This window comes from Helicoverpa zea, chromosome 17 (genome assembly GCF_022581195.2).
Source record: "Helicoverpa zea isolate HzStark_Cry1AcR chromosome 17, ilHelZeax1.1, whole genome shotgun sequence".
NCBI lineage: Eukaryota > Metazoa > Arthropoda > Insecta > Lepidoptera > Noctuidae > Helicoverpa > Helicoverpa zea.
The window spans coordinates 3486800-3508572 of record NC_061468.1 but is presented as its reverse complement, the minus strand read 5'-3'; the positions used below and the strand labels follow the sequence as shown (position 1 = coordinate 3508572).

The following is a 21773-nucleotide window of genomic DNA, read 5'->3' as shown; positions in this document are numbered from 1 at the left end:
TCATCAGCATTTTTGTCACATATCACGTTAACATGCCTTCCTAATCATGGAGAGACTCGTGATGACGTAGGTGGTTCTTCATTCTAAGACCGAATGCGTCAAGCATTGCTTAACCTATGATGGACTAGTGTGACTGGTACTTAGGTCACGAAATCAGAAGCACTCAGACTCTATAGACTATAGGCATCGTTCTTCCGAGCCTTTTCCCAAAACTATGTTGGGGTCGGCTTCCAGAATAACCAGATGTAGCTGTGTACCAGTGTTTTACCCATTATAGGCAATGTTAACTAAAAAAAAATGATGGCCACACATTAAACTCCTTATTTAACATTCCACAAGCTAAAAGTGCTTTAAAAGTAAGCCCAAAGATATATGAGAAATAGAGGAAAGATAGTAAAATACAGACTAACCATAATATAATGCTCTTTAAACCCAAGCTGGTACGTGCTTCAAAGCACAACATCGCTATTTAGTACATATTGCTTCGAAATAAACACGTTTCCCGTTTTATTTACTTCGATTTATTTTATACGTAGTCCGTTCACGTTGACCTCGTGTAAACGGGTTACAGAAAATGGAGTGTAAGTTTGAAATCTCCATTAGGTTGAAGCAAAAAGTTTTTATAAAAGGAAGCTGAGAAGTGAGGAAAGACTGGCTGGTATTTGCAATGAGACTAACAGAAATATTATAGTGGTGACGAAGAACTAATAAGTACATAGGTACGTATGTATTAATAAAATACTAAACATTATACAAGTAACTAACGTTATAAGACGTTACGTAACGTTATTAAATAAGACTCCTACACTGAAACATCTTTTCAGAGGTTGTCTTACAGACCTTTCTTTTTTTAAGGGGAATCATCAAATCCTTCCGCTGTGGGTGTAGCGTGAGGGAGTGTCAGACTCTTACTGACTCAAACTCACCAAGTTCCTTATTAAGCCCTGGTAAAGGCCGCGGTAACTCTTGAGGAGAAACCCGCAGCATCTTACAGACCTACCACAAACATCCTTTGTTGTATTTCAGGCAAACAAATTATTTTATTATTAAAATAAAAACAACTAGGTACATCGCAAATTACATTTCCTCATCCCCTTTTCTCACGAGAGCATCAAACAAAAACTTTCTGGACGAACATCTACAATCACAAGCTCGGTATAATTCTTAACAAACAAAATAAACAAGTCCTCTCCACCGCACCCCCGTTCCCTGTAACCACAGTGTAACTTAGACAATATAACCAGCAGGACACACCAACAACGTGCCTTTTTCTCTGCGAGATCGCCCATAAGGCTTTGACGGATCAACAAAAGTGTGCTAGTGTGTGTAACGATGTGATCGAAAATGCATGATTGAACCTACTATTAATTACCTGGTCCTATGCGCAAACATAGATAGATTCCATATTCAGATAAGGTGCAGGACCGTCATTTACGAGCTTTCGGATGAACGGTGTGTCAATCACCAACTTTCAGGTTCCGGGCTGCTCTGTGACGGTATCTTTAACCCGCAAAGTGTCCGACCTCATGTACAGCAGTCGAGCTATGCAATAGCTAGCTAGACCAACAAGGCAGTTTAGAATCTAGAATTCTAGAACGTTTGAATCCTTCATAATCGATGGTGTCTTTCTGGCAAAGAGATGTCAAAGCAGCCCCAGTTGGTCAAATGCTCTAAGCAGTGTAACGATAATATGATTTATCTGATGCGATGACTCGATATTTTCCCCAGTTCCCCGGTACTTTATTATTTGTGGGAGCGAATCTTTGATATTGGACAGCGGTGCTCAAAGAGCCGGTGCTATGAAATCGAGTTTTCTTTTACGGTTCAATACACATCACTAAAATACGGAATTTATACCTAGTATCGGTTGCTGCAATAGTTGAGGGCTCTGCTACGGAATTTTGATTTCTCTGTTGAATTATTATTTTAAAAGTAAGCCAGAGCTATTGAAGATAATATAATTGTATTAAATAATTACGTTTTTAAATAATTATTTGTCTGATTTAGAAGTCCTTATGCGCTCGTAGATGATTTGAAGAAAGGTGGTAGGCAGTGGATTGTTCCGTGCTGCCCAAGCCCAAGCGGGATAATTGGCGCTCATTAAGGGAGGCCTACGTTCAACAGTGTACGGCAATAGACTAATGATGATACATACTTTGAAGAAAGAACTTAAAAGCAACAATTCATTTTTATTGGAATTTAGGATTATAATACATACTTATGTACCTATAAAAAGTTGAGAAACCCAGACCATGGGTAGCATGGATCAGTGATATATATCGCTGTGGTAACCAAATCCTTTTAACGTGTAATAGTGAGTTGAATAGTAAACCTAATGTATTTTATTCCTCTGACCCTTCGGTTTGCATAGAGGTCAGACCGATTACCAAACTATTTATTTTTATTTTCTTTTTATAGGTATTCTGGCAATAGGTAACTGATACAACAAAGAATTTTCAAAATATGACAAATACTATTAACCCGTTTTATTTATTAAAAACTTTCTAAACATTTCTAAATCATCAAATAAAATTTACACAGTCAAAAACAGGAAGGAAGGCTTTTTATTTCACTTTTTATCCGGATGCTGGAAGAAGTTCTCTCAGGACGAAAGTGAAACCGCATTGAACCACTGAGCTGTCTACCATAATAACGTCCTGTGATCATTTACTGTCGAAGTATAAATCATAGAAACACTGCAACATTATTCAAAATCTTAAAAAATGCATCCGCAAAAAAATACACGTACATTTTTCAAGCCCCAAACGAACTGAATTTGGCCGAACATACAAACGCTCTTAAATTTCAATGCGAGCGACCGGACACATTTAAAATGATATCTGATATTACACATATGCCGTCTCTGACCTAGTTCTACTCCACGGCTGGTATACTTGCATACAACTGTGCATTGTGGAGGAAAAAATGCTTAGAAATCGATTCATGTCTGTGGGTTTAGCGCCAACTGAAGCTTGAGAAAAGGGCCTTGTGTGTATGGAGAAGAACATAGGATAGTAATCTTTCTGAACACATACCTACGTTGCTCCATCTAATTCACCAAATCTGCACTTGTAAGTATTGTCATGTATATTCTGATAGCTTGACCAACATTATCTGCCTAGCCTTGTCCCTACATAGTTGGGGCCTATTTCCAGTCTAACCGGGTGCAGCTCAGTAGTAGTGTCATATGGAGCGACTGCCTATCTGACCTCCTAAATCCAGTTGCTCCACAGCCAGACTGCAAGACAGCTTAAAAGGTTGGAAAACAATCAAATTGTCATTTACTGACCAAAAACAAACTTCCTCCAATTTAAAATTAAACCAATAATCGTGTCCTACGAGTATCTAAACTGGAAACAATAAATCGAACACATAACAGCAATGTTCCACTCGACAGTACTCATATAAAATCATTTGGGAGCATTCGGATTTAATTACGACCTGACTACAAGCTGTAGGTGTTCATAAAACTGTTCAAGTTCTGTTATTGACGTGTTAAATAACGCATTAGCTTATCAAATCACTTTTATTTTATAGCTGTTGTTAATTTAATTAATTTATCGACTATTGTAAATGTACGGTTGTATATTTGTTACTAAGCTTTGAAATTAGGTATGTTTCTTGTGTCCTTTCTAGTCTTCTTCTTTCGTGTCGATGACATGTCTTATAGTGAGACTACACCACAGCGAGAGCACGGCCAGATGCGCTCATTAGGTCCTTTCTAGTGCATTGTGCATAATATGTAGGTATTTAACTATGAATGTAAGTATTATGTTTTAGCTCCGATTTATTATTGCCAAAGAGAATCACCGAAGTTACGTTTAAAAATACCATAGGAAACTTTCCAAGGGTTAACCATGAAGTGAAAATGGGAACACTTTCTAGCTAATTTATAAATCTGTTACCTAAAAGAAACTTACACATAATTACAGTTCGTCATTTATTAGCCTGTCTGGAAAGAATTCATTTCTTAGCTGCGTCCAGAACTCCATTCTCTTAGCTTCTGGACGTTTTATCATCTTCAGCTCAGGGCCCATATTCAGGAGTCTTACACTCTTGTTAGGATTGAGAGGTAACCATTGTAATCCTTCTAGGATGTCATCCGAAGAATGAGGAGTAGGTTTCCTGAAATTAATGCAAATAATTGGAATGGGTAGTGATTAAGGCATTATGCTGTAAGATAAACGTCAAAAAAGGGCAAAAAAAACAGATATTACACTAAAATGTACAAAAAATAGAAAAAGATGAACATAAGTACTTGAACTGCTTTATAATATTGAATTCTTACAAACTTCACTTATTCACTTGTCATATGGATAGACAACTGTTTTAATACAATATCACAAACAATTAAGTATTATAGCTGTGGTTGGTCCGGCTAAAACAAATTAATAAGCTCCTTTGTAAACTTATACAAACAAATTTTAATTTCAAAATACCAAGTGAAAATCCGCACAAAGTACCTAACGCTCAGGTAACAATCTTTTAATACCATCAAAGTAAGCCTACCGTAAACTGACAAAACAATTAGAAAATAACTCCGCGTTAAGGATTCACCTCAACCACTTACATTAAAATTCATTAACTGGTAGAAAAGAGCAAATATTTAATCTACATTAACCTTACCCGTATTTAGCGAAATTTGCCAATAACCTCGCAATCTTCTTAATAAAGAGTCTCTCATTTGAAGTCTCTGCCGCATTATACGCCGTAGTCAAAGATTTACATTTAAATTGGTAACAGATTTCATCACCAGATGTCGCTCCGGTGAGGTTCAAATTACGCAGCACCGTGTTCCACACGAGGCTGAAGGGCCCTCGGTACGTGAACCGATACAAGTAAACATTATTACACGACACTTGGCTGTGCAAGGTCGCCTGCCGGAGTATCGGATAAATCACTTGGTCCGACATATACTTCGCGAAGCGGCGCAGACTCCTCTCCCCAACCGTTCCATTAACGAAATAGAAATCCATTATTTTCCTCCTTATCTTCTTGTACAGTTTCGACCCGTATTCGTCTCTCCTCCCTTCGAACGGCAATAAATACTGAAAGTTATAATTTAAATACTTAAGAAGTTTCCTGTTTCGCACGAAACCGTCCAGTTTGTGAAGGGAATCTAAGTTGGTGTATCCTATCATAACTTCCACGGCATTATTTGTAATTTTTCGCTTGTATACTTCTAAAGGAAATTTGTTCATGAAAGCGCCTTTTCCTGATAGTTCGACGGTGAGCGGAAATGAATTGATAAGCCTCTGATTGTCCCTTACTTCAGTACTATCAAAAATATCATAGCTGGCCACTAAAAGTTTCTTTGTAGCACTTTTTGTAAGAAGCTCGTACAATCTTGTTCGATTGAACTTTTCAAATGGACCATCAAGATTCCAATACAATTTGTTCATAACTTCAAAATTATAATTTCTGTAATCAGCCGGAGACAGTGCACTGCCACCTTGTATAATGACTCTTTGGAACAAATCTTCGCCTGCAGTAGACACTAGCAGTGATGCGACTATGGGAGCTGTAGACTCAGATCCAAAAACAGTCACTTTGTTTAAATCACCATTGAAATGGCTAATATTATCTCTTATCCATCGGAGTGCTGTCAGAACATCTTTAGCTCCCATATTGCCTCCAGCGAAATCATCTCCAGTATTGAGGAAACCAAATATGGAGGTTCTAAGTGATACAGTCACTACAATAACTTCTTCAGCTATTAGAAAGTCTGGGCTGTGCCTGTGTGCATTCTCATGGATCCATACAATGACGGGAAAGTGGTATACATGTTCAATGATGGGTGTGTAAATTGATAGGTATAAGCAGTCTTCAGTGTGGCCAGATGCACAGCTCTCATTATACGGTATGCTGTAGTTGTAAAGAGGTTTGTCGAGCCAACGCAGCGGATTTGGTGGCTGAAAATTATAAACGATTTTTATTAATAAAGCGATAAACTGCTTGAAAATATCTGTAATTCAAAAATATGCTTTGTTAGTAAAAAATATTTTCTAGACTATTCATCAACTTTATTTAGAATCATTTATAGATTACTAGTGGCTACTCGCTTCGCTGCGGTAACCTCTAAAATTATTAGTGCTTTTCTACTATATTATACATGCATTATACACATAAACCTTCCTCTTGAAACACTATCTGATAAAAAAAACACATGAAAATCGTTTGCGTAGTTTTGAAGAGCTACGCGTACAAAGGGACATAGGTACAGAAAATGCGACTTTGTTTTATACCTACTATGTAGTGACAGTATGTATGTTATCAAATAATGAACAAATGATTACCTTGAAACGCAGCTTTCCGACAGGAGGAGATGCATAAGGAATCTTCCAAAACGCCGCATAGAGTTTGTCTTCAAAAATCGTGAACAACTTCCTCCCAACGATTTTCGTACCATTTGTATTAATAACGTACACTTCATCACTGTTTGAATGACAAAACAATGTAGCAAGGAAAAAGAAAATTAGACCGAAACTCATTTTAAATTCCATGTAAACAAATGGCTATGAGATTGAACGTTCAAATAGTACTTAGTGCTATCAGTATACAAAATGGGAGCAAGTTTAAAGGACACGTCATTTAAACATAATTAAAAGGTGTGAAAATGTTTTCATAATATATGAAAGTGTTACTAAATAAGCATTCGTTGTGAAGGTTACTTTGTATCACGTAGATTTACATGACTAATATATTCCCGGTGCTGAATTTCTGTCCGAACGTTCCTTCGTCTTTCGGTAAGAAGATTTGCAATACAGGTACCTACATCACATAGTTGAGTTACCCGGTAATGCATTTCATTAAATACAACCTACATAATGTTTATGTTTGTAAGTACTGTATGTAAGACAAAGTTGCACCATTTGACTATATAATAACCAAACCTTACAGCCTTATACTTGCCGCCCATTGCTCAAATCGGCGATTTGGCAATTGAAAATGGTTCACTATCATTGTAGTTTAATAGTGCAACATACTGAAAATAATATTAAAGTATCAAGCACCTACTATTGTCATTTCTTAAGAACCTGTAATTGGTATACATGAAATAAAATCCTTTGACGTTGAATCAAACTATGTGAATATATTTTATCACATATATTTGATAAAATACCGATGAATTTGTTGAATTAACAATGTCAAACTCTTAACTATTCAGTTTTATTTTTAACACGTCATACAAAAATACAATGGTATCTATTTTTCACCAATTATTATTTAATACCTTCTAATTTACCGGTGTTTTATGGACATAATAAAGATAAAAACGTGGCCTGATAACTCGATATCATTCACCTGGTGTATTAGTTAGAATCGATCATTTCATTAATACAAGTCGACATAAATATGTGAAAATGTATTTTAAATTAATTAATATTTTTATTTTACTCGTATTAGGTGTAAGTCTAACAGTGTGTGATGATAAACCTGTGGTAGAAACTACAAATGGACCAATATCGGGAAAAGTTTTGAAGACGCTAATAAAAAATGTGGATTATTATGGATTTATGGGAATTCCATATGCAAAGCCACCCGTTGGAGATCTACGATTTTTGGTAAGTCAGTACTCGAACAGAGTTCTAATTAAACTGAGTAGTGTAAATATTTATCGTTAAGCTATACAAAAAATATAATACCTATATCTATAATTTGTGATTTTTGTATTTGTCAATTATTATTTTCTGATCAAATATTTTATTGTATAACATTAAAATTGAGAAAAATCTACGAACAGGAAGGTACACGATACATATATAAAAATCAGTCAATCAAAGTCCCCTAACAACACAAACGTATCACAAAAAGCATTCACATGAACTACTCCGAAAAAGGTTTTATGTCAGGGAAAAGAAATATAACAATGGCGTATCACATATTTTTCAGGCACCTCAACCCGTCGACCCTTGGGACGACACGCTGACGGCTACTAAGGAAAAACGTGCTTGCATTCAATTCAACAACGACGTGAAGAAAGGACAGCCTTTAGGGTGGTATGGACTCGAAGATTGCCTATACCTAGATATATTCACGCCAGCTATAGACAAAAAGGAACGAGCAGTAATCATATTCATAAACAACGACCATTTCCAAAATTCTTATAATAAAACTAAGGATTATGCTCCAGACTTCTTTCTAGAAGAAGATGTTGTGGTAGTTACTATAAGCCATCGGTTAGCTGCTATGGGATTTCTGTCATTAGAAAATGAACTTTTGCCTGGCAATTCAGGTTTGAAAGATATAGTTGAGGGTTTAGAGTGGGTTAGAGATAACATAGAACAGTTTGGTGGTGATTCGAATAGGATCACTCTTATGGGACTGCAAGGTGGAGCGGCTGCTGTTGATTTACTCATTCATTCAAAAGCCAAAGATCTTTTCAGTGGAGCCATACTACAGAGTGGTACATCTTGGATTTCAGCTTATTTGCAAGAAAAAGTGAGAGACAGAGCATTTAAACTTGGAGAGATGATGAATATAACTACAAGTAATGATATTAAACTTATTAAAGATTTACAAGGAATTTCTGCACCTGATATACTGTCAAGAGATGTGCATGCGAGTCCTAGCGATTATTTCAAAGAAACACAGAGAAGTGTCGTAGCATTTGGTCCAATAGTTGAAGATCATCCAGATGGACTGGTTACACAATACCCAGAAGATTCAACAGAAAAGATTGATATACCTATCATGATAGGTTCTAATTCTAGAGAAGGCTTAGAGTCTATGTTACAGTACCTTTTAGAACCAAGATACATAAGTTTCCTCAAAAAGGATTTTCCAGTTTTACTGCCTAGGCGGTTGAAATTCCAATTTAATCCTTTAAAAGATGTGTACGATGAAGCCGCTCAAGAAATCAGAGATCTTTATTTCAAGGATGGTGAGGTAACAATGAAGAGTGTTCCTGATCTAATTACGTATATGGGCGACGCAACAACCAATTATGCTGTAGATTATACTGCAAGAGTATATTCTGAAAGATCTGTAAAACCAGTTTACTATTACCATTTTGATTATATAAGCAAGCTAAATGAAAATAAGCACAATTTAATGAAACACTCAACAATAGAAGACGGTACTTGGGGAACAGCTACTGGAGATGAAATGTGTTACCTTTTTAAATGTCCTAGTCTAGTAAAAGAATATTTGAAAATTGAAAATACGGGAGCTGAGGAGAGAGTAATGCAAAAGAAAATGATCAAACTGTGGACGAATTTTGCTAAATACGGGTAAGTGTAATCAAAATGAAATATATGTATATCTCTGTATCTCTACAAAATAAAAGCTATCTTTGACTATAAAAATACCGAATATAGAGAAATTAAACAAACTGTCCAGCCCGCGACCAATAAATATCTAAAGTAACTAGTATTGGATTAGTACTTAATGTGAACTCAATGATAAAGAATTGTACTATAAACCAAGTTTATACCAAAAAATACCATTACTTTTCTTTAGAAGCTAAACAATAATCTTCATCTTATTCCTAAATTGTGATTATTTAACTTACTTTAAGTTTATGTTAATAATTAAATAACTCTGTATTGATTTACTTTTAAGTACCTAATCAAAAATGTTTACTTTCAGGAACCCAACGCCAGATAACGACGAAGTACTAGCCGGCCTGAAATGGCCTTCATATACCTTAGAATCGAAGGAGTATCTCCTCATAGACAACCAGATGGAAATACAGAAAGATTTGTACAAAAAACGTTTTAATTTCTGGAACCAATTTATTGAAAAATGGGAGAAATTAGCGGTCAATGGTATTGTATCTGAATCTGGTAATAAAAAAGATGAGTTATAAAATTATTTATGTCGTTTTATTATACTAAAATTACAAACGTGATTAACGTTTTGATTTGCAATCAATTTTCTGCTCGATTCGACCGATCGACTTAATTAGTAGTTTCCTTTTGTTTTCCATTTGTTTTTCAGACTATACCTCTATTAGCCTCCCAGATATTAGCTGAGACAGATGGTAATTGTCAATGTAGTATGCTGCAAATGCCTAGAAAAATTATATTAATGATTACACTACAAACAATCTTCATTGTTTCGTTCTATATGAAAAACTTGTTCATCCCTTAATTTAGCCTGGCATTTTTTTAAAATGGTCTCTCACTATTAGTTTAAATAATGTATTCACTTTACAGTAGTTTCAGTAAGTCTTCTTTACTCCGCTACGTAAGTATTCATACAAAAAGCAATTTCTAAGCAGCACTAGTGTTTTACGATGTCTTAACCCGATACTGCTGTACGTGACTCAATCAATACCACGTGAAGCTCGCCTTTAAACACGGAAAGGAAAGTCACGGTGTAATATAGTTCAGATGTTTTCCAACTACCTTTTTAGCGAGTAAACTAAAGTAAACTTAGAAAATATATGGTTTTTAATGGTAAATATATGTTATGGACCAAGTGATAAATTGGGCAGTATACATAATGCCCGGTCATTATGAAAAATGCCCAATATGAGAGCGCAATTTGATAATAATTATTCAAATAATCAAATTGACCGGGCACTGTACATATTGCCCGTGACCTTTTGGGCAAAGTGATACAAACATATTTAATTTCAATTTTTTTATTGTTATTGCCATTTAACTTATAATAAACTAAATATTAAACCACTTAAATAATCAGCCTCATGATTTGGATTAATTATGAAGGACTTCTGCCTTTTTTCATCAAATGACCCCCTGTGGGTTAGCAGCGGTGAGGGTGTCAGACTCTTACTGACTGACCGTCGTGTTCTGTCGTAGGCCTTTTATGTACCAGGGCCGCGGTCTTTCGAACAATCCCTCAGCCCCGGCAGACCTTCCCTCTCGACCCGGACCATGGCCTGAACCAGGGCCGGACGCGAGAGGTCGCCGCCGCCTAAAGTCTCGACTAGGACCCGGCGGTGCTCTTCCCACGCAGGGCACTCCTGGACTGTGTGGTCCACCGTGTCCTCGGGGCTGTCCGCACAGTGTTGACACCCGGGCGCCTCCTCACAAGGACTTCGGCCTTAAAAATCCACTATTTTTTGCATATAAATGTTAAGGAAAGTCATATTAAAAATATAACATAAAATAAAATTAAGAACGGCTGTCTCTGATTGGTCAAAGCGTGTCACGCCATGCGTACTTCCCTCCCCGCCCTCGCACCGCGTAATATATAACTTTATTATCAAATTGCCCAACTGTCATGTAGCAATATAATAATGCCCGTGCAATGTGATAAATAATGAAGTTAAGATATTTTTTAATCACTTGGCCCGATGAAGCTAGACATTATTCATAATGCTCGGGCATTATTTATAATGCCCGAATTAATCACATGGTCCATAACATATACAACATGTAACTTAATTAACGCACATCCTGAAATTAGTTTGTTCAGAATCGTTTACTGAATCGATTTATATCATTTTAATATAGGAAATTTTTTATCAGAAAAATAATTAAAACTACGGAAATTATTGTCATATTAACCCTGTACAGTCAAAACAAATTCAAATAGACCGAATCAAAGTAATAAGACTTCGTGTATTGCTATTGTATTGGCTTTTTCCGTAGTTTCGAGTTGTGTCGAGTCGAGCGGCGCGCGGAGCGATATTTGCGTGCGTAGTAGTATGACCAAAAAGTTCTCTAAGAATTGGTGTAACTAATTTAGTAAATAACAATGCATATACATGTTACATTAAAAATTCAGTGTATGTATTATGGTTATAACATAATATTCTAATTAGGGTGTTTGAGGGTGTGCGTTAATTACGTTACATGTTGTATATAATATCTTCTATAGAAAAAGCACGAACAAGACAATCCCGAAAAGGCCTAAATTATTGTATGCCCAAAAGGGCTGATTGCTGTAAGTAGTGTACCTATTTTGGGACATCTGTATTTATTCAATCAAAGCTATCAATTTAGCTTTACTATACCTCTAAACATGAAAATTAGATATATATCTGATCATGACACATAGTTATTTAAAAGAATTCTAACCCTCAAACATACTTCCGTAGCGTACCTAATGCGGAACACCGCGACATAAAATGCCGAAAATATTTTCAAAATTATTTCAGCCATGACATTAATTCATAAGATATTTTTTCTGCTTTCTATTTTGCATCAAGGTAAGGCTCGACCTTTGAGTTGGTCCAAAGAAATTATTGGAGCGGAAATTAAAGGGAATGAAGATGATTATAGCACGAATTGGAAGGAATATGAAATTAATAAGAGCAACGCTTTATGAAAAAAAAGAGCTTTAAAATATGGCGGTCTTTTTCACGTTGAAAGGTCGTTTTGAGTTCCTGTGCTTTTTGTACAAAATCAGAGTTTTAAGGGTCAATATTAAAGTGTTTATCAATGTGTGGAATCATGTATCAGTGAAACAAATCCTAGTAACTAAATCTGCTGTTAAATGTTGTTGCTGATCGGTCTAAGATATATTTTATATTTATTCAATTGTTAATAATGTTATTTTGATTTTATTTCAAATTTTATTTTATTTTATTTTAATCATTTTCAACTCGTCTTGAATATGTAATTGTTTGTGCTTAATTATTAATTTCTTTCCTGCAATTTTAGTAATCAAATTACTTCTTCTTACTTTCTTTATAATAAAATTGTTACCGTTTTCTTTGCATGTGGTGTTAGCCTTTAAGAAATTGTTGCACGTGCTTTTATATGTACTACTCAAGTTTGTAAAAATGTGATGTTGACTGACCTTAATAAAAATAAATAAATAAATATATCAGCTAAGTTAATTGATTAAAATAATTTAACACGACAAGATTAAGGTTGGCAGAAGAGAATATTTTTTCAAAGAACAGCAGAACAGTTATTTACTATATTTTCTTAGCTTTCAGAAGTCACTGTTTTCCTCTTTGACTAATCCAGTCCTAAATTAAAATCGTCACAGTTCAGTAGCAACTAATATCCCGATAAGCACAAAGTACTTAAGACTCCATTATCACACTCCAGATAACATTACTAAAATCCAAGATTAGTAACAATTTATCTATAGGACACGTCAGTAACACCGGCATGGATAATTGTGTACTACAAATAATGATTATTAATAACACACGGCCAACATGGAAGCAATAAAATCGTGTATAGTGATTTTTGTGTTGTTTTTTATACAAATAATCGCAAGTGATGTCATAGTAGAGACTAGTTTAGGAAAAGTAGAAGGAATCGAAGTGAAGTCCATTTTGAAAGATGAAAAGTTTTACTCTTTTATGGGAATTCCTTATGGAATGCCACCGGCAGGGAAGACTAGATTTTTGGTAAGATTTGTTTTTAGTTATTTCGTAGAGTTTAATATGTTTGTATTAAAACTATATCTTCTATTTAGCGTAGATTTAATTGTTCCTACTAACCTTATGCAGTGTATTACATTTGCACTTCGTTTAAAGTCAAACATAAAATTCCTACTGTATCAAAGTATAAAATTAACGATACTTTGTCTGCATATCTAGTCACAGTTCTATGCATTGTAGGTACATATTTGTAATAAAAGTTGGAACCATATCTGTAAAGTTATAATGGTATTCGCAGACGACATTGCGACTACTCGTCTTCTATTTTGAATTCTGTTATTGGCTTCATATTCTCTTCTTACTTGTACGTACATACATTTCACAAAGTAAACAAGTTTTAAAGTTAAATTCGGGAACATTTGAAAAGATCTTCTATTTATATAAAACTGATTAACTGCAAAATACATTAATATTTAATAATCAACTTTTTATTCCTTTTTTCAGCCTCCACAGCCACACGAAGGATGGTCTGATGTGCTAACAGCCAAAAAGGAAAAGAAACCATGTTCCCATATGAACATCCCAAACAGACCATTGGCGAAATACGGATTCAGCGGCCAAGACGATTGCCTACATCTTAGCATACATACTCCAACACTACCAAACAATGAAGATCTCAACATGCCAGTCATAGTATTCCTTTACAACGAACTATTTAAAGTAAGTCACAATGCATCCAGAGATTTCGGACCAGATTTTTTTGTTAAAGAAGGTGCAATAGTGGTCACGATCAGTCACAGGATAGGTTCAATGGGCTTTTTAGCTTTCAACGATGAACTTCTGCCAGGAAATAATGGAATAAGAGACGTTATTCTAGCTCTGAAATGGCTGCAACAAAATATGCAGAAGTTCGGTGGAGATCCGCAAAAAGTTACTCTTATGGGAGTTGACGGTGGTGCAACTATTATAGATTTATTACTGCAATCTCCGAAAGCTAAAGGACTATTTAGTAGAGCAATCATGCAGAGTGGAACTGCATTCAATCCTATATACATGCCGACTAACCCTAAAGATAAGGCCACTGCACTAGCCAAAGAATTAGAAAGAACTGCAGTTACTAGCTCTAACCTACTGAATGAGTTGCAACATGTGTCTTCGTATGATCTTGTGACAGCTGAGATAAGTTCTGTAAGCGCTGATGAAGGCAGGCAGTCACAAATGGGAACTGTGCCATTTGGACCTGTGGTTGAGCCAGAGCACCCCGACGCAATCGTCACTCACCTTCCAGAAGAAAGGCTACTTGACGTAGAAATCCCTGTCATGATCGGTTACAATTCTAGAGAAGGAATTGAAATTAATGAACGTTATCTTCGGAAACCACAATACTTGACATTCGCTGACCGGGACTTCCTCGTGGTCATTCCTGTGAGGTCTGGTTTCCGTTTTGAACTAAACACGAATATCTACCACAAAGCTATTGATGAAATTAAGGAGTTCTACTTTGACGAAGGCTACGTCAAAATTAGCAAGCCTGGAGAGTATTTGACTTACACGGCCGATATTATGGGCTTTTACCCCTTAGATTATGCTGTACGAAAGTATGTCAACGAATCTAGGTCTTCTGTTTACTACTATACGTTTGACTACAGTGGAGAACTAAATATGAGAAAGAATAATATTCTAGAGGAAGCTATGACGATAGAGGGAACTTGGGGTGCGGCCCCAGGAGATGAACTTTGTTATCTCTTCCTCTGTAAACCGATTAGGAAAATATATAAAAAAGTTTTGGAAGATGAAGATACTGAAGAACTTAAGGTTTTACGAAACATGGTTAAATTATGGACCAACTTTGCTAACACTGGGTAAGTTTAAAGAGAAAATAAAATACAAACAAACTTTATGAGATTCAAGATTATAATTAGGATGTACTTTGATGAAATCTGTAACTTTAAACATTTTTGTAATGAACGTTTCCTTACTTTCTGAATTTTAAATTTTATCAAAATTGGACAGAAGTTCCTTGTCTTGTGAACCAATTTTTTGATAAGCCTAATCTACTTACTGAACCAACTTCATACGAAAACCTGTACTAATTTATCATCGCTTTCAGAAACCCTACTCCTCAAGGCAGCGACTTCACCTGGACCCCAGCTACCAAGGAGAACAAGGACTGCCTGGTCATCAGTGATGAGCTGCAGATGAAGCAGAACCTTCATGAAGACAGGATCAAGTTCTGGGATGATTTTCTCGTCAAGTACAAGGCTTTGGCAGTCGATGGAGTCGTGAAGGACCTGAAAGATGAACTCTAACTACGAAAATTGGGTTTTACCTTTGTAAATAATGTACTGAATATGAAAATATAATATTTAAAGTTCTTTTTGTATGTTGTCTATTTTATTTCAACTCAGACTTTGGTTTAAAAATTACAGACTTTACCAAACTTTTATTTAAACATCAAGTTTAATCATAATTGGTTAGTCACATTCAAAGTCAGAATACGTACCTACACCGTAGATTTTAACTAAAAGTTACCGCATAAACCTGTACCTTAAAACAGAAATGAGCCTTCCTAATAACATGAAAGTCATGAGTGAAGTTTTTCAAGTAGATAAATTATCTAATTATAAAATGGTTAGTAAAATCAATCCACAATTTTTGTATTATAAATAAAATTAGGACCTCATTATGGCTGAGAATACATCCAGGTACCTGTGTGACTAAGAAATACATGCCTAACTTGGTTTAACCAAATATCTAAGGAAAATCCTTATTATCGGTATTGTGATTAATTATCAATGAAAGATAATACAAAGACCACGTACTCCTTTTGTTATCTATAGTCTTAGTAAACTGAGTTGGTAACAAACATGATGTGTTAACTCATTACTCGCTACAAGAATCGATATTAATTACATAGAATCAATTAACATGAGAAAGTTAATATTTTGGTTCGCAATTTTAATAACAAAACAGTGTTTTTGTGATGATACGGTTGAAATAAGTTTAAAACAAGGTGTAGTTTTAGGTAAAGTAGAAAAGAGTTTGGTTAAAAAGCAAGATTTTTATAGTTTTCGAGGCATACCTTTTGCGGAACCGCCAACAGGAGAATTAAGATTCCAGGTAAGGGTATTTGCAAACAATCCGGGGTTACCCCAACCTGTTAAAACACTTACATATTTCGGAGAACACTTATTTCAAGTTAAAATGGAAATTAAAACAGGTTTTTCGGATTCTACGGAATAAAATTTAATTGTTTTAGGAACGGAGATTTTGTTTGTACGATGAAATGAAAAGAATCTTGAAGTTAATATTAATTTAACATGATAGGCAAACATTTGAATAAAAGATAATGAATTTTAGCAATACAAAATGTAATCAAATTCTGTGTCTTATTTCAGCCTCCAAAGCCGCACGATGGTTGGAATGGCAATTTGGAAGCCTTTGACAACAAGCCAACATGCATGCAGTTCAGCTCCAGAATGCGGAACAAGGAGCCTTTCGGTATATCTGGCTCCGAAGATTGCCTGTACATCAGTGTTTACACACCAGACGTCAAAGGAAATGCCCCAGTCATAGTGTTTGACTACAACGATCAGTTCAGAACATGGTTTAATGGCACTAATACCTATTCTCCGGATTTCTTAGTCGAAGAAGGCGTCATTGTTGTCACTATAAGCCATCGACTTGCTATTCTCGGATATCTGACTACTGAAGATGGTGTCATTAAAGGCAATAATGGCTTAAGAGATTTTATTTTAGGTCTAGAATGGGTAAAAAATAACATAGAGAAGTTTGGTGGTGATCCTTCCAAAGTTACTTTGATGGGAAGTCGTGGTGGTGCTGCACTGGCTGATATATTACTTTACTCAGAAAAGGCTAAAGGTCTTTTCTCTGGTGCTATTCTTCAAAGTGGAACTTCTTTTGAGGCTATGTACTTTTATAATAATCCTAAGAAGAAGGCATTCCAACTTGGAGGAGCTTTAAATATCACAGCAGCTGACAGTAAGGAATTGTTACAAGAACTGCAAAAAATAGATGTGGAAACACTTCTACGTGCTGAAATAGATACAATAGATAATGAATCATATGATGAATATCAGATTAGTTCATTCCCATTTGCACCTGCCATTGAGGATGATTTGGAGGATGGAGTTCTAACAACTCTACCAGAAAAGGGGAAGTTCGTCATTGATGTGCCAATCATAATTGGATTCAATTCACGAGAAGGTCTGGATCTCACAACTAACTTAATAGCTGAACCCAGACTTTTGACTGACGAAACTGAACAAAATATATTACAGTTCCCAATTAGAACAGAGTTCAGGTTCAATCGCGAAAGTTCTAAATACAAGGAAGCTGGGAAAGAAATCGTGAACTTTTATTTGGAAGACAAATCACTTCATTATGGGAATATTTTAGAGTACTCTGAGTACATGGCGGATGCTTTGCAGAATTTTGCAATAGATTTAGCTGCGCACAAAATGGCAGAAAGTTTATCGTCTCCTGTTTTCTATTACCTCTTCGATTTTCGTGGTCAGTGGAACGAAAACAGCCAGTATATTTTGACTATTTCCAGATATAATTTAGGACCCCATGGAGCGACTGTGGGTGATGAGTTATGCTATTTAGTCGTATGCTCTCGTATCAAGAAGAGCTACAGGCAAATCCTGAGTCTAGCAAGTGAACAGAACGAAGTTAAAGTGGCGAAGAGAATGGTCCGAATGTGGAGTAACTTCGCTAAAACAAGGTAAATAAAAACTATTATGGAACAAGAATCATATCCGTAACTGACGATAGTAGCAAGTATGTAGGCATACAATACAATAGCTTAGATTGAGTCTTTCTGCCCTATGAACAACTCTACTAAAAACATTGTTCACTTTAATTAGAAAGATTCATGTCAGTAACACTGAAAAGAGGCTGAGGTATATGAGATAGGTACATTTTTATTATTATCATTTTCCTTAATGTTTTTTCTTTGTATCTGTAAATTAGTTATGAACTTGATCACTCCACTCATTCCAAATAGAGAGTATATTTTATTCTAATTTTTAAGACGACCCCTTCTCTTTACCTCAAAAAATACAAACAATAATTTACCCACTTTTATTTTCAGGAACCCCACACCATCAAAAGACGACCCAATACTCAAAGGCTTTGTTTGGAAGCCGATAAGCAAGGAGCCTGACACCAACTACCTTCACGTCACAAAGCTACTCCGCATGAAGACCAATCCTCTTGGGGAACGCAAGAAGTTCTGGAACAATCTCTTAGATAAATATTCCAAGATGGCCGTCGATGGGCTTATCACTGATGAACCTGGTCATGAAGAACTATGATGATATTTTGAGTTACTGTTAGACCTTAAAAATTAAAGTGTTTTTTTTTTAATACGTTTTTATGTCTTTTACTAGATTTTCCCCGTGGTTCTACTCGAGTCTCCAATGAACTAATTCCCCCAAACCCAGATAAAAACTATGAAATGTCCTCTCTAAGCCTCTAGACTATTTGTATACGAAAGTTCATATTTGTAATTGATCCAGTAGTTTTGACGTGGAAACACTACAGATAATACTAATAGATTTTAGTGGGAATTTGAAATGATACATGTAAAATGCTTCGTACTTACCAATCATATTTTTCTTTACCAAACCAACAGCAATTTTTTTTAAATCAAATATATGTTTTTACCAAAAAATCTAGCTACTACTTAATGAAGAAATATCAAGTTATCTGTAACACACCCGCTTCACGTCTTCTAAGACGAAAATTATCGTAATTAATACATAGTTAGCAGGTTCCAAAAGTTGTCTAAACTTGAACATGTGCTGAAAACATTCTTGAACAACAACAACTCCAAGTTGATGTGAACCGGCTTTATCGAATAAGTACGTATTGACTAATAATTAAGTTTTTCAACAAATATTATGTAACATGAAGAGAAGTTTTAATAAAGCTGCTTCTTCCTTGGTAATGTTTTATAATCCATTGCTGATGTTACAATATAACATGCTCATTACCGTACAAACATTTCTTTAATGCTGCAAGGAAGTTATGAGCATCTTTTTGCTCCCTGTAGAAATTCAATTAAAAATTTTAATTTGTTGCAATAAGTCTTTAAGTAGCCAGCGGGGCCCAGTAGGGCCAGGGCCTGCCGGGGCTGCGGGTTGTTCGAAAGAGATACCGCGGCCCTGGTATGTACATAAAAGGCCTACGACGGAACACGACAGTTTTTAATCAGTAAGAGTCTGACACTCCCTCACCGCTGCTAACCCACAGCGAGAGGGGGGGTCATTTGATGATTTTTAACGTCGCTAAAAAAAAAGAAAAAAAAAGTCTTTCAATTACTTTTTCAAAAGTTATTATTAGTTGCAGTTGCTGTTTCATTATAAGCAGGAACTTTTTTTTGTTATTTTTTTAGTCTCCATTTTGAAGCTGCTTCGAGTACTACCTTATTATCGGCAAAAAGCTGCACTACCAAGACATGAACAACAATAGTTTGTTAATAGTTTATTAATTACAATTGAAACAGCCAGCGCCATCTAGTGTATTTAGGAAAACTACATTGTTTGGAGTTACATAGTCAACATAGATGGCGCCACTAGGCTAACCAGAGAAAATATTTAGTTCCACAATTTTCCGCCAGGATTTTATAGCACAGAAATCGCACATTTTATAGATGAATTTGTGAGATGGGATGCGTATTGGTTTACTTCTTCAAGAACAAACAGTCGAATGTATTTTGATGAAACTTAGCAGAGTAAGTGCGAGAGGTAGTTCCCGCAGACGCCGCGCCGGTGAAACCGCGGTCAGAAGCTAGTGCCATAATTTTTACTTAACTGTTGCTAACCGAAACGAATTGTTTTAGTTTTATATGATTATATGACATCATTAACAGTAATGGTTAATTTCTCGAGCAAATAAAAGTAGATACTTAATACAATCAAGTTGTTAATTAGCAGTTGAAATTATTTACGCCATTAAAGTAAATTGGACAGCACTAAAGTACTCATTGAGAAGCTCGTTTATTGTGTTTCTTTTTTACTTTTGCGAAATTCACAAAAAAATCATGCAATACAGTTAAGGCTTTATTTGGGCAGTCTGTCCAGTGGAAGAAGGGCGATAAATTATCGCTTTGTAATGGATAGATATTGTATTGGTCTTGCGGTTATAAGTTCTTCGCAAATAAAAGCGATCGTTCCTAATCGTCACTTACCATTTTTTAAACATAATATAATAAGCAGTCGATTAAATGAAAAAACCTTAAAATCTGAGAAAGTCTAATAAAAAATATCTATGTATATTTACAGCTGATAAAATAAGGTCAAGTATTCCTTGAACGACTTTAAAGTCGGTTTGTGTTATAAAAATAAAGTACATGTATCCAAAACTATATTTACTAGCATTAGCGCATCGATCACTACTCGCTACCTTAACACCGCATAATAAGTTCTCTTATATAATCTTGTAGGTTACGCACCTTATAGACCGGTTTAACTGGTCGTTAAGTAGTTACTGAATAAGCAAGTTACTGCTTTAGTAAACAAACCTTCAATGATAATAGTGTTAAGTAAGTATATAAATAGTTATGGCCTTACTACAAAAACTTTAACCCCTGTTTTACACTTGTCTAATAAAATTTTGGCTGCAAAATGAACCGTATGTCAACGTCATAATTTGACATTTTTTTAGACAAGGCATAAACTGAAGTTTAAAAGTTTTTGTGGTAAGACGGTTATTGTTTAATTTTATGATATACTAGCTTTCGCCCGCGGTTTCACCCGCGTCTCGTAGCCGGATGGTGACAAAAACTATCCTAAAACCTTCTCCCGGGTCTAAGTTACCTCCCCTCTAATTTTCAGCCAAATCGGTCAAGCCGTTTTCATGTTATGTCGTGACAACGGAAAACGGGTTTCATTTTTATATATATAGATTACTATAAACTTTTTGTACCTATTATTAATTTTACTTGTGAGATGACGGCAAACCGAAGAGTGTGGATGAAGAAAACATGTTGCGCCGAACATGTGCCGCCCAAATAAAATTTAGATAAGGACAGGAGGATGATGATGACGACCTAATCAAGTCACTGATTTAATAAAACTTAAGTTACAGCTTACGGTCTTCTCGACCGGATTCATGTTTACAGTAACCTTGCTGTAAATATACCTAGACACAATACTATTTGTTTGGAAGTCTGGCCTGGTAGTGATTGTAAATTACTCGTAAGTATCGATTTCTGGGACTAGTTTTCCCGCACGTGGTCATAAGCCTACCTAAACAACAGTGGTATCTATTTGTTTACTCGTCATTACTAATTTAAGTTTGCGGTTACCAAGAAGCTGTTTCTAGGTTTCATTATTATAACAATTTACTTTTTGATATCAGGTACTCATATAACAAGGCTCCATGTCATTTGCAAATGCCAATAGCCCAATAAATAGACAATCAATTTACTCAGTAAGACTTCACTAATAGACGTGCACTTGTTAGCCTTGAAAATATAGACATATAAACC

The 21773-nt window shown here is 35.5% G+C and overlaps 4 protein-coding genes across 4 annotated transcripts; 3 read left to right on the top strand and 1 right to left on the bottom strand.

Moving 5' to 3' along the window:
• Positions 1-3923: 3923 nt before the first annotated feature.
• On the bottom strand, positions 3924-6919 carry LOC124638479 (juvenile hormone esterase-like). The gene is made up of 4 exons (XM_047175450.1): positions 6894-6919; positions 6297-6435; positions 4627-5912; positions 3924-4125 (listed from the first exon to the last, which is right to left on the bottom strand). Exons 1-4 carry the CDS (start codon positions 6917-6919, stop codon positions 3927-3929), a joined length of 1650 nt encoding a protein of 549 aa, XP_047031406.1. The 3' UTR covers positions 3924-3926.
• Positions 6920-7314: 395 nt separating this feature from the next.
• Positions 7315-9813, top strand: LOC124638455 (juvenile hormone esterase-like). Its single transcript, XM_047175425.1, has 3 exons — positions 7315-7565; positions 7894-9233; positions 9592-9813. The coding sequence occupies exons 1-3, from the start codon at positions 7365-7367 to the stop codon at positions 9809-9811; spliced, it is 1761 nt and encodes a 586-aa protein (XP_047031381.1). The 5' UTR covers positions 7315-7364; the 3' UTR covers positions 9812-9813.
• A 3206-nt stretch (positions 9814-13019) lies between these two features.
• On the top strand, positions 13020-15638 carry LOC124638229 (esterase FE4-like). Its single transcript, XM_047175128.1, has 3 exons — positions 13020-13282; positions 13760-15117; positions 15366-15638. The coding sequence occupies exons 1-3, from the start codon at positions 13088-13090 to the stop codon at positions 15562-15564; spliced, it is 1752 nt and encodes a 583-aa protein (XP_047031084.1). The 5' UTR covers positions 13020-13087; the 3' UTR covers positions 15565-15638.
• A 455-nt stretch (positions 15639-16093) lies between these two features.
• Positions 16094-18652, top strand: LOC124638228 (venom carboxylesterase-6-like). Its single transcript, XM_047175127.1, has 3 exons — positions 16094-16375; positions 16654-18002; positions 18372-18652. Exons 1-3 carry the CDS (start codon positions 16184-16186, stop codon positions 18592-18594), a joined length of 1764 nt encoding a protein of 587 aa, XP_047031083.1. The 5' UTR covers positions 16094-16183; the 3' UTR covers positions 18595-18652.
• The last annotated feature ends 3121 nt before the right edge of the window (positions 18653-21773 follow it).

Excerpts from the sequence above, each read along its gene's own strand:
- LOC124638228 (XM_047175127.1), top strand. The coding sequence starts at position 16,184 with ATGAGAAAGTTAATATTTTGGTTCGCAATTTTAATAACAAAACAGTGT. Across the intron at positions 16,376-16,653 it reads CAGGAGAATTAAGATTCCAG|CCTCCAAAGCCGCACGATGG; the intron begins GTAAGGGTATTT and ends GTCTTATTTCAG. Across the intron at positions 18,003-18,371 it reads AGTAACTTCGCTAAAACAAG|GAACCCCACACCATCAAAAG; the intron begins GTAAATAAAAAC and ends TTTTATTTTCAG.
- LOC124638229 (XM_047175128.1), top strand. The coding sequence starts at position 13,088 with ATGGAAGCAATAAAATCGTGTATAGTGATTTTTGTGTTGTTTTTTATA. Across the intron at positions 13,283-13,759 it reads CAGGGAAGACTAGATTTTTG|CCTCCACAGCCACACGAAGG; the intron begins GTAAGATTTGTT and ends TCCTTTTTTCAG. Across the intron at positions 15,118-15,365 it reads ACCAACTTTGCTAACACTGG|AAACCCTACTCCTCAAGGCA; the intron begins GTAAGTTTAAAG and ends CATCGCTTTCAG.
- LOC124638479 (XM_047175450.1), bottom strand. The coding sequence starts at position 6,919 with ATGGGCGGCAAGTATAAGGCTGTAAG. Across the intron at positions 6,436-6,893 it reads GGCAAGTATAAGGCTGTAAG|TGATGAAGTGTACGTTATTA; the intron begins GTTTGGTTATTA and ends TCATTCAAACAG. Across the intron at positions 5,913-6,296 it reads TCGGAAAGCTGCGTTTCAAG|CCACCAAATCCGCTGCGTTG; the intron begins GTAATCATTTGT and ends TATAATTTTCAG.
- LOC124638455 (XM_047175425.1), top strand. The coding sequence starts at position 7,365 with ATGTATTTTAAATTAATTAATATTTTTATTTTACTCGTATTAGGTGTA. Across the intron at positions 7,566-7,893 it reads TTGGAGATCTACGATTTTTG|GCACCTCAACCCGTCGACCC; the intron begins GTAAGTCAGTAC and ends CATATTTTTCAG. Across the intron at positions 9,234-9,591 it reads ACGAATTTTGCTAAATACGG|GAACCCAACGCCAGATAACG; the intron begins GTAAGTGTAATC and ends GTTTACTTTCAG.